At 32.8% G+C, this 13083-nt stretch overlaps 1 protein-coding gene across 1 annotated transcript in view; it reads left to right on the top strand.

Moving 5' to 3' along the window:
* The window catches only part of LOC129942827 (voltage-dependent calcium channel subunit alpha-2/delta-4), a 280448-nt gene that overhangs the window by 120827 nt on the left and 146538 nt on the right, over positions 1 to 13083 (top strand). Inside the window, exon 3 of the mRNA XM_056051947.1 lies at positions 5012 to 5093. Within this exon, the coding sequence (XP_055907922.1) occupies positions 5012 to 5093 (82 nt within the window). The remainder of the gene's footprint in view (positions 1 to 5011; positions 5094 to 13083) is intronic.

Below are 13083 nucleotides of genomic sequence, written 5' to 3'. Positions count from 1 at the left end.
TCCCCTAATTTTCATTTTTACTATTTTTAAAAAAATCGAAGAATGTTCAAAAAAGTGTTAATTTTTTTTTCTTTAGGCAGTCGCTATTTTGTAAAAAAAAAATGTTTGTAACTTTTCCGTAGTTCCAGAAATTGCGACATTATGGTAGATAAATAATTTTTTTTAGTTTTTGATTTCAGTTTTCTAGGAGAGTAAAAATCGTGGGTATGGTCACGCACCAAATTTATGAGACGAACCACTCCATCAGCTGATAACTAATGCAATTTTGATTTTTTTACTTTTTTATTGTTTTTGTATGCTTCTAATGTGAATAAATAATGTATAAAAAAATGTATGGTAAAATTGTTGCTTGCTTTTTTCTACAGCACTTCAAAAATGACCTAAAATTCATGTCTCTAGACCCCCCTAATACACAAAAAAGAGGCTGGGATGCCACCCACACTGATAATTTCCCATCCCGTATGTCGATTTGTCTTCCTTAAAAGTGTATAGGTTTTCGTGTTGGGTTAAAAAAGTTGTAAGTTGAATTATTCTTAAAAGTTTTAAAATTACCAACAGATAAAGAAGTAGTTTATTTTAATCTAGTTTTGTTAAACAGATTTTTAGTCGAAAACCGATTTTTAATAAATTAAGAAGCATTTCTTATTACAATTACAAATTGGATGAATAAAATTTATTTGAGAGGTATCAAGAACCGAAGATCAATTTTTCCAAATTTCCGTACTATTTTTTGTAGATTTTATTTTTTTTATGAAAAAAACGGACTGTTGGATTAAAAGAAAAACTAAAATAAAAAAAAGTTTCAAGAATATATTTTCAATTTTTGAAAAGCTATTTGAGTCGAAAGTAAATTTTTACCATAATACTGTTTTTTTTTTAGGTTTTTATTTTGTGTAAAAAAACTGTCAATTAGATTTTTCTCAAAATTTTACTGAATGTTGAAAAGAATATTTTTTAAAAGATAAAAGTAGTTTAAAGCCAATATCTCAATGTTTTGGAAAGATATTTGAGTCGAAAAACAATTTTAGCATTGTTTTTTTTTTTGCTAGGTTTTTAGTTTTTATAAAAAAAGTGTCAATTCGATTTTTCTCAAAATTTCACCAAATGTTAAAAACGATATTTTTCGCTGCACAAAATTGTTTTGGATATAAAATCATTTTGTATTCGTAGAATTTTCGAAGTGACAATTTTTTTTCAGTTTTTTTGATTTATTGGATTTTTTTCAAAAAATAGACTTGTTTGGTATCACGTTGCAATATATTATATAAAATTCAATTCAAGTCTCTAGCCTTTTTGGTTCGTAAGATATTTAGGGTTAACCAAAATGTTTCTTGAGAGCCCCCCCTTTGCGCATCTTTCTGACTCATTACAATATAACAAAATTTATTTGAATCCGAAATCTCTTCTGTTTCTTGAGCTATAGACAACGAAAAACCGTCGCAAACGTAGGGACGTACGAACGTAAGTTCACACGCACGCACAGAAATCTTTCCAAAAATCTTTTATTTCGACTCTAGGGACCTTGAAACGTCGAGAAATGTCAAAATCAAAGTCAAAAAGCTAATGAATTTATACCACGTGCATTATGTCATTATTTCATAATTCTTTTTAATTACTTTTTTATTAACCTTACTTCCTTTTTATCTTTTTAATAAACCACACTGAATTATTTGCATTTAATCTTTTTTTTAACAAAGTCAAAAGGAAATATTAGACTCGTTCCATCATGATCACGTCACGTTTGTTGAGAAAAAAAAAAACAACCTGAACCATTGAAAGGCTAGAAAATTTAATGCTGGAAGTTTTTGTTTGATCACAATTTACTACCTTTGCAAATATCCATGAGTTTCCAAACGTAACTGGTTATCTTCAAGTTTTCGGTGTAGGTATGACCAGTAACCTCTTGTAGAAAGATCACATTTGCCACGTTGCTAAAAGTACATCAAGATATTTGAGTTTCTTGAGACGATGTAAAATTTGTGTCTCCTTCTTTGATCTGGCTTAAGTAAAACTCCAATATCTGTATAAAAGCTCTGATAACTTACTTCGGTCTATTTGACAATATTCAAATGACGATATATTCAAAATGGTTGGTGTAAATTACTTTGCTGATTCATTTACTTCACTTAAATACCTTTTTTAATGTCTGATATGTCAAAAATGTTAACTGTTTCTTAAATGGTAAAAACTCTGCTTACTGAAAAAACTGGCGTTCAGTATTAACACCTTCATAACTGCTCATAAATATACTCTCAAGCTCGATTTCGATTGCACTCTCAAGCACTCTCAGGCACAGAGATTTGCTTTAATGCCGCACCACACTAATGTAGAATACTTTACCACACGCTGTATTTCCCTGTTATTGCAATATTTGAATTGATTCAAAAACAATTTGATTTGGAGTAAATAAGTATAGAAATAATTATTTAAAAATACTGCTCGCTCCATAGTTTGAGCTGCTAAAAATTGTTCAAATTTCCTCTTAAGCTATGCTGGTAATAAAAAGATAGACATAGGCTTTAAACCAAAACCGCTAATACTCTCTGAGATGAGAGATTGATAAAGGGAAGCCTTTGAGTATACGGAGGTAATAACTAAAACTATTAGGCCATCTTAATCTTAAAAATCTACATTTATTTATTTATTCTGTAAACATAAACGAAATGGCGGCTGTGTAATGCAAACGTATTCAAAAATTGGTCTTACAAGGGAAAAATGCAGAATTTTTATAAAATATGGATCACAGAAATCTCAGAATTTTTTTTTGACGAATTCAAGTGTTTTGTTATCTTACAGTGATCAATAAACGTTAATTTGAAAAATTTGAACGTCATCTGCATAGATTATAATGATGTATAATTTTTTAGAACCGAAGGAAAATCATTAATAAATAAAATAAACAGCAACGGACCAAGGTGACTCCCTTGAGGTACCCCAGAATTGACTTTAGATTGGCATGAAGGGTTACTCTTATGCTTGATGGTGTAATATCTTTCTTTGAGTTATGACGAAATCTATATAACGAAAGGGTCGTTAAGACCAATTTTATTTAAGTAGGAGACAACTTATCCGATTTCTTTATTTCGTTAGTTACGAGTATTTCCTTTGAATTTTTGTTTTCTTCAAAGAAAATTCAGTACAAAAAACATGTTCCTACATTTATTTAAAATAATATTTTTGCCAATTTGTCTAGTATGCCATTCACTGTTATTTTAAAAATTGAAATGATAAAATAATAGTAATTGCTCAAAGCCTTAATACACTTCTAAAAGAATGCATCCATCTATACGCATAATATTCAATTATAATGTGTCGTTTTATGTAAGGGAGCCTTTACGCTGCTTGAAATTGCATTGGGAGGATAGATCTTAAAATCTTTGTGTACGCTTCTTTCTTTTCTTATTTAAATATTTTTTCTTGTGTGTTGTTTTCAAAATGTAGATTGCTTAAATATGAAAATTGTTTTTTATTATTTTTCTGAAGGATCCTCCCCAAAAGGTATGCCTTATGCAGTGTACTGCTGTGCATACATTTATATTCTAAAATGCATATCCGCAGATACCTCTTTACTCGTATATTCTCCTCGCAGTACGCAGAGAATATAGAATTACTCGCAACTCGTCCTTATTTCTATGGTTTGTTGTGTTTGTCCTGGAATTGGTTTTTGTTGTTATTGCTACGAGTATATTTTGGGTGGATCCTCTCCTTTACACTAAACCACGAATGCAAACGAAGATTTATGGTGAAATATTTTGCAAAGTACAATTTTGATGCTGTTTAGTGCGAGTTGTGTGTGTGATGATGTTTCGGGGCTTTTGTTATGCTATTCTTCTTCCTTTCTCTTTTCCTATAACTTATTCGTACCACATACATATACCACCTACTGACATAGTGTATTACTGTGTATAGCTAGATGTGTGTACATACCTTTACATATAATTAAATTATTTCCTCCCTCTCCTTGAAATAGTGAATGCATCGCGATGTATGTTGCTGCTTCAAATGTCTGTAACACACAATAATACAACACACACACACACACACACGCACATACACATCAAGACACAATGCATTCCGCCCCATATGATGGGGTGGTAAATTGTGTGTAAAACGCATGAACAGATATACACCTAACCGAATGATAGTCATAGAGAAAAATATTTGTATACTATATAGCTTGCATCCTTTAGGACAGAAGCAGAAGCAGAATCAGTGAGGCAATATCTTTTCGCAACAAAACAAAAAATAACAACAAAAACACACCACACATGCATATGTCTTCTATATCTACGTATACAGAGGGATATATTAAAGAAAACGGGTGTACATTTTTTAAACTTTTAGTTTTGAACATCCTCAACCGGGCGCCGTTTAGCAGGGTGCAGAAGCAATACAGAACATATAATGCATACACACCCATACACAACACATACACAAAACACATCATATACCTCATGTGAGTTCTTCGTAAAAGACGTGTTCACAAAACTTAGGTTTTTGAGCTAAATTTTTCACTTACCCAAAAAAGGAACGATAAGAAGAGAGTATCTACAGTTCCACACACAATACATGATGTACGAGTATGGCGTATAGAAGTTCTTTTGTTGTGTGTTTTTAGAAAAACGGTATACCTAATGGAATTTACAATACGTTTATTTTTTAGTTTTAGGTTTTTTGTTTTTCGGTATAAAAGTATTTTGTGTGAAAGTATATAGATGCGGTACAGTAGCAGTAGCAGCAGCAGCAGCAGCGGTGTTCTGTTGCTTGCAGAGTTTTTTTTTGACAAAATAGCTTCTTATTTGATATTCATAAACATCATCAGGAATGCAAAATAAAAACAAAACTTCCTATTTCATATAAGTTTTGCTTTACATTTTTCTATTTTGTTTTGTTTTTGAAAGAATTTCGAACTATTTTCAACTATTTTTTGTTGTGAAGTTTTCTTCTTTCTTGTTTACATACTTTAGCTAACATTAATGTTTTTCCTTTTCTTTTATTTTTTCTTTAACAGAGTTCGAAATTGGGCGTTGAAATTTGGTGTGGATTTGTGGGAGTTCGGAAGGCAGTTTACAAAAATGAACGATATCAAAAGTGTAAGTAAAAGTTTGTTTTTTATATTTGTATTCAAATATTTACAGTTTATAGAAAAAAGGTTGATGAGTCGGAATATCGATTATTGCGTAAAAGTCTAAAGGCGATAAATTATTGCGTTAAAGTCTAAAGGCGATAAATTACAAGACTTGTTGTGAACTTTTCAAAAAATGATACACGACGCGTTCGATAGTCCGTCGTACACTTGTAATAGTTACATCAGTCTCATTTTCGAATATGTAAGGTTCAATTACATCTCCGAAATAGTGGTTGACGGCGACACTAAAGTGTTTTAGTTTTGGGCCAAATATGATGAATCTTCAAAAGTGGCAGCTATCCGAAAAGTAGGCTATTCAATGGGTAGATTCAGACAAAATAAGGAACTTTATTTGCAGTCAACTGCTTTCTTTGAACGTACATTTTGACCAAAGCAACTAGTTTGTTGGTAAAGTGTCATACATTTCGGAACTTTATGGTTGAAACACAAACACGCTTCAGCTTCGGCTTCGCCTAACGTTTACGAGTTCAGCCATATGAATTTAATGCATGCTATCACAATGAAGCCTCGACCTCACGTTTTATTTGACAATCGTAAGGAAATAACGTAATGTTACGTAATGTGACTCCAAACGAAAGTTCTAGTTCAAATTTGCTGGACATTTGCTTTGTCTGACAGCTCCACAGCTATATAAGTCAAAAAACAAAATATATTTGTTTTGGAAAGGATTCCCATTGGTTATTATAGGCTGTGAATGCTACTTCCGCTATTAATTTAATTTTGTTCTATTTGAAAACTCATACTTTTTTTATTTTAAGAAAAAAAAATAGCTGCTAATGACAGAAGTTCCATTTTAGAAATGTCATATTGGAAGTGTCATTCAAAGCAACCTCAAAGCAGGCCCAACGTAACGCAGACGAAGCCGAAGCTGAAGCGTATTTGTGTTTCAGCCATGACTTCACCAACCTCTACTTTCAGTTGATCGTGCAGACACTACTAAAAACATAATTGTCTACAAAAGAAACCTTATCAGGCAATATACAAGTCTATCTTGATTTGTATTTTGCATTTTTAATAAATATTATCAAGCCCTTTACCACTTTGGTAACAAAAATGTTTACAAAAAAATATAAAATGGAGTTTTCCAGAATATAAATAAATTACAAAGTAATAAAGTTCAGCTTTCAATTGAAAGAAAAAACATGATCAACTGTCATCTTGACATGAGTAGACTTGACATGATAGTTAGGGATATTTTGATTTTTTTGATATTTTATATTTTGGCATCTGGCCAATCAGATACAAGATATGTCGCCTGAACCTGCCCAATATAAAACCTGATTGAAAAACCGCATATTAATAATTTTGTGTCTCTATACAAGTTCATAGAAGTAATACTGTGTTATTTAAGTCACTTCTCAAAAAATTCCGCATTTCTACAAGTTTGATTTTTATGTTATCTTACATATACATTTTGTTATCATTTCTGTTATGTAGACCGGAAAAAAGATCGGGTGTCATAATTATTATTTACTTACTTTTCAAAGTGAACACTCCTTATATCCGTGAGCATTAGACAAGCTCCTACGAAGTGTAATACATCCTCTCTAAAGTTTAGTTTGATCAGTTCTCCTCTTATCTTTAATATAGATCCAATGATTGAATTTTTATTTTCGCTGGTGAAATAGTTTCTGTCGTTGAGATTAAGTACGCACTAAATAGCTTTTCAATAATGTTAAAAAAATTAGTTGACACTCCCAGGTTAAATAGCTTGTATAGTAAAGCGTTTCTATTGATAGAATCAAAAACTGCTTTGAAATCGACAAAATAGCGTACAGTTTTTTATTTTGGTCGAGTTTCCACTATGCAAGTGACCGAAGCACAAAGAAGGCATCCACTGTGGAATATCCTTTACGAAAACCACTTTGAAATTCGCTAAGCTTGTTTTAATCTTTCACACAATTGTTCAGTCTTTCGTAAAGAACGATTGTGAATATTTTTAAGGCTGAAATCAGAAACGATATTCCTCTATAATTTGTAGGGTCTTCTACATCACCCTTCTTGTGGATTGGAATTTTTAGGGCTTCAAAGAAGTGATCGGGGAACGTTCCAAATTTGAGCATAATATTAAGCGCTTTTGTCAATTTAATCTGAAACATTATTGAGCTATTTTTAAAGAACTCAGTTATATTCTTATCGAGTTTCTCAATCCAAGTTTATGGTCGTGCATAACTCCAATATATTTGTTTTGGAGAATTTAAAAGTGTAGTAAAATGGTAACTTAACGCCTGCAATGACACTGCTGTTAAAACTTTTACTTTAGTATTTAAATTAAGTTTCCTCGTTATATCCCAAAACTCGGCTGAATCTTTACTTCGACTTAAGGAAACCGCTAAATTATATTCATACTTCTTTTTTTTTTAAATGAATTTTTGTAAAGTTTGTTTATCTCCAAGTAATATAACCTTGCACTTGGAATTTCATACTTTCTCAGGAGATTAAGAAGAGCTAATGATCTTTTCCTTAATTGCTCACATGAAAAGTCATACCACTCATTTTTTTAGTTAGCTTGTTCGTATTTTTCACACATCTTGCTGCTTCCCTAATAATTCGTTCAAGCTCGCAGATTGGAAGAAACTTATCTCCTGGTTTCGCATTAAGTAAGCATGTTATCCATAGCATTTTGGTAGTTAAAAGTTGCCGATGCTCTCCATCTAAGCATGAAATTATCTCCCAGATTATGAGTAGAACATTCGAGCTGGGAATTTTTATAATTATGTATTTGCAATATTCACGAATATTTAAGTCATTGGACTTTTATTCTTCTGTTTAGATCAGTGTTGCGGTACAGCCCGAACAGTTTGTCGTTCGCAATGCTCAGAAACGAACCCCGGCATCAAGCTTTGATGTCGATATCATCGGTATATCCGAGTAATTGAAGTTTGAGTTGAGAAGTGTGCAATTCTTTCCAAAACGATGTTGAAGAAGTCACAAGACTGTCTTAAATCTTTTTTTGACAAAGTGCATTCTCCATCATCATTCTGCGCAAACGAAAAAATTTTACAGGGATGCCAAAACTAGACATTACTCTGTAAATTTCTTTTCCGTAGATACTTTATCTAAGATACGATGTTCAGGAGACTAATGCCTCTGTAGCTGGTGCAATTAAGAGGGTCTCCTTTTTTGAGTATAGGGCAAACTATCTTGAGATTTTAATCATCGGGCATGATTTTTTCTGAACATAAGTTGGTGCATATTCCTTACGAAGTAATTGCCTGCTGCTTTTTTTCAATTCAAAGGTTTCTTTATTTTCACAAATATTCAAGATTTACAATAGGTTACCCACAAAGCAAAGTGTTTTTCTGCAGGCGGTTATAAACAATAGTTATTATTTTATTTTACATAGTGATTTAATTCATGATGCAATTAATCTATAAGGTTTTGAGCATTACTTATTTGACTTATAAAATACGAATCTAACAGATGTTTTTTAATTTCTTTCTTCCGTTTCTTAAAATTCGAATATTTTTCAGATTCTTTGGTAATTCATTTATTATTTTTGGAACAATGTATCCGAGCTCTCAGTTCCCATATAACTTGAAAGTTGACGTGATTTTAAGCATTCCAAGTGCTCTTCGTCTAGTATTTAGAATATGTGTTATTGGCTGTAGGAATCTTTGAACACCCATATAATATTGTAAAGTAGTCATACGATAAATTGCGTTTACATCTAGAACTTTGAAGTGTGCATAGGAAGGTTCAATGAGTTTAATCAGACGATGTTGGAGATTCAGTATCTTATCGAAATGTGTTTTTGCAGCTTTTCCTAAGGCCAGGATTCCATATCGAATTTAAGATTCCGCGAGGGAATAATAAACTTGCTAAAGTACTTCGAAGTTTGAAAATCTTTTAAGGTAAACCAAGGCAAATAGGATGCTTTTTAGTTGAAGTCGTAAAGTGTTAATATGTTCACGCCAAAGAAGATTTTCATCTATGATAACTCCAAGATACTTTACCTTTTTGACGATTTCGATTGGTTGGTTGTTGGCTGACAATAGACAGTGGTCGTTTCGGTGATATATGTTGAAAAGTTCTTTCCGTTGCAATGGGTGGCGTATGTGCATAACTTTTGTTTTTGTAGCATTAATAACCAGTTCATAGTCATGGCACCACTTGGATAGATTATCAAAATGTTTTTGAAGTATTTCTACTGCTGAATTCATACTTTTGTGCTTGACTATATTGGCTATATCGCCTGCATATGCATATGCTGTATTAGTTTAAACAATCGTAGTAGTTCATTGGTATAAAGTATGAACAAAATCGGTCCCAGTTTTTAGCCTTGTGGAACACAATATACATTAGATTTTTCTTCACTCAAAGTTTATATTACCTTAACCTTAATTGACCTATCAGTAAAATAGCTTTTGAGCCAGTCTGATTAACATCCTCTGATAGCAATTTTGTTCAAGCTTTCAAGAAGTTTTTATGGGCTACGGGTGTCAAAGGCCAACAAAGTGGTGATTACGTTCTTAACAGCTTTTCCGTACTCTTTGTTTTTTGAAATCAGTATTGGTTTGGGTGCAAGATTTGATGTTTGTTTACAAATAAATTGAGCCTTTTGACAACTACTTCCTCCAAGCATTTTTCTACGGCTGACATAATAGCGATCGGTCTATAGTTTTCGGTTTTAATTTTTGTCCCTTTATAAATAGGACAAATAATTGACGTTTTCATAAGTTTTGGTACACAACTCTGGATTATGCTACGATTTATTATGGCTTGTACAACCGTTGCAAAAATGTCATTTGGAGATCAATTATTGGTCTTATGTTATCTGCCCTAGGTCCTTTTTTGGTGGTTGTATTGCTCAGAATTTCAAATATCTCTTGTCTGCTGGCCTCTGCAATGAAAATACTTTGCTGTACTTGTAAGCTTTCATGGTTCATCGTTTGTGTTTTAATATTGCACATATGCATAATGTTTACTATTTGATTTGCAAATTTTTCCATAGTACTTTTTTACCGTTAATTTTGTTTGAAAAATTGTTTAGTATAACGTCATCGATCGAACTTTTTTTCTTCCCAAAAGCTCATTTATCACGCTCCATGCCTTCCTAAGGTCGTATTGTGCATTAATAAATGTTTGTTTTTAAAAGTTGGCTTTTATGATTTGGATTGTTTTGTTTACAAAATTTCGGAAGTTTTTGTATTCGCGCTCATAAATTTGGCTTTTTGGACTATTTTTCTATCTTCCATAACTTAACTTATAAATTTTCTTACACATATCAATTATATCCCTGTTGATCTACAGTTTTCAACAGCTGCTGAAAATATTGTTTGTTTCATTAGACTTACGTATATGTGATCAATCAAAGTAGATGTATTTCGTCTAAGATCAACACGTGTAGTCTTTTTTATAAATAAATGAGTTTTGAATAATTCGATAGCGATGCAATTAGCTGCAGCTCCAGCAGCATCAGCAATAGATCCACTCGTGATCTCATGGCTCATCGCACCGAACAGTAGAATAAATCTTTAGATTGTTTTAGAGAAAGTAAGATTATTGTGCTTTTGATAGGGATTGGCATCAGGATCTCTTATTGGTTTAGATAAAACCCCCATTAGTTGGATTTAGAAATTACCTTTCTGACAGTTTCATACAAGTTGAAATCTACAAAATAAATGCTGGTTCCGTTAGGACTCCGATACTCTTTCACATATTTAGTAATATTTACCTGTTTCATTCCAACGTTCACAGGATTGTATAACATTGAATAAGAAACCGAGTGTATCGTCAAAGCCAGACACACCCCACTTGCCATTATTAAAGTGCATATCTCGATATACTTGGTATTTGCATTAACTCTACTTCTGATCTGGCTTGAGTAAAACTCCCAACCCTTGGCTGGTGCTCCACATACTTAATTTAGCCTGTTGGACAGTATTAATGTTCATTTTTGATAGTATTATAAGAAGCTCAATCACGTCCCTCGGACATCATCCTAAAGTTTTTTGTTTTACCCTTTTTTATTAGCGGGTGAAATAGCCAGTTGCATTTCTCTCCATAAACACCTCGACCGTAATACTCGCGCTTCTAGGAATGTTTACCCTTGAGTCCCTTGAGTATACATATGTACCTTCGGATGTACTGTAAAGCACAGATATTTTTTTATATCTCTTTCCAAGTCATTGCAGTTTTTAATAATTCAAAATTTCAAAATAAAACACCAGGTAAGGTAACCTAAAACATTTTATGACTTTTAAATCTTCACAAATATGTTTTCTTTACTGATATATAAAATGCACAGTTGATTAAAAAATAAATAAAAACATTTCAGAACAAAGTTTAACTTCCAAAGAAAAAAATACCCTATTTCCTTGAACTTTACCCTAACTCCCCCATAATAATTGATTTTTCGTACTGCGTTTTTATATTTTGATACAAATTGAAAACTTGTAGTTAGGCACATATAAACAAAAACACATTAACACTTTGTCCTAATTATATAAGACCCCTAAAAACATTAACCCTAATATTCGAGTCATGCTCGCTTCACCCCTTTCTCTTTATCAATCTCTCTCTTTCTCTCTCTCCCCTCATTTCTATCATGCAACTAACTTAAAATACAAAAAATAGTAATTTCGGATGTGTTGGGAAAAGTTCATGTTAACAACAAAATATTTTATGCTTTCCGCACTTATTCTCTTCACACCCCCACTTCACTCATTTACGATTACATTTAAATTGTATGTGTCACCCTTACAACACATTTATAGCTCAAACGAACATGAAAGCGAAAAATTTTCGATAATAAATTAAACTTTCACCAACAAAAATGTCCAAAAGAGGGCGTTTTGGAAGCAGGATAGGCTAAATTGAATAGTAATCGAAAACAACGACAAAACGAGTTACAATCCATAAACCTTCCCATTGCTCTTCGTCCTTCTTCCAATTTACCCCAAAACCCAACCCAACCCAAACACCTAGCGGACATTCCATAATGATTGCGCGCTCTTTTATACAAACTTTCAACAACATCACAGCATAAAAGTAAAACTAAAATCAAAACTTTTTACCTATTCCACCCTTAATTTAATTCAAAAATAAGGGAAGAACTTAAAAAACACAAAAATTCAACGAAAATAGAAAAGAAACAAAAATTGACGTGAATTTTGATTCTGCATTATTGATTTCACCTTCTGTGTTTTCCCATTATATTCTCGGATGAAAAGAAAAAAACACCTTAAATCCGGCCATAGTGCTCCCTGCTGCTCTGCCTCAAATTTAATCCCCGCTGCTCCGCATCTTCTTCCTTTTACATCGTACATACTCGTATTTCGATTTCTTCCATCTAAAATTTAACTTCATTTCTTTTATTTTAAATGACATGGCGCGCTTTTTATGCTTTTTTCCTTCCCGTCCGCTATGCCAATCATGAAGCCACCCTCTTAGTCCTTTGAATAAAAAAAGGACTCCTTCAAAATACAACCACCATCATGACTACGACGCACGAGTCATACCGCCCAACAGTCCAACCGACTCGACGACCGACGACTACACACGGATGGCCTGGCCGCACTGCCAAAATCGGTCGAACTTCTGTGATTGTACTACGTTATTCAAAAGAGCTTTCAACAATTGACTGTTCTTTTGTTTGATTTTTCAAGCCCTGGTCGTTATCAGTTTGAAAAAAGAAATCACAGAAAAAAGAAAAATTACGGAAACTGTGCGAACGGACAACACGGGACCCATGTTACGACAGTTATTTTGATTAAAAAATAATTCAATTCACTTAAATATTTTGTTCCTACCCACTTTTCACACCGCGGCCTGTTTAAAAGGCGTAAACGTTCGTTTTTTTTTCTTGGTGGGGGGAAAGGGGGTGAAGAAAATAAAAAGTCCTCCCAAAGCGACATTCTCTCAGACCAAAAGGTTTTTTGACCTTTTTTCAGCCTCTTCTCTGTTTTAAAAACTCCCTGACAGGAGCGACA

This window comes from Eupeodes corollae, chromosome 1, assembly GCF_945859685.1.
Source record: "Eupeodes corollae chromosome 1, idEupCoro1.1, whole genome shotgun sequence".
NCBI classification, from domain to species: Eukaryota; Metazoa; Arthropoda; class Insecta; order Diptera; family Syrphidae; genus Eupeodes; species Eupeodes corollae.
This window is presented reverse-complemented; position numbering and strand designations above follow the sequence as displayed.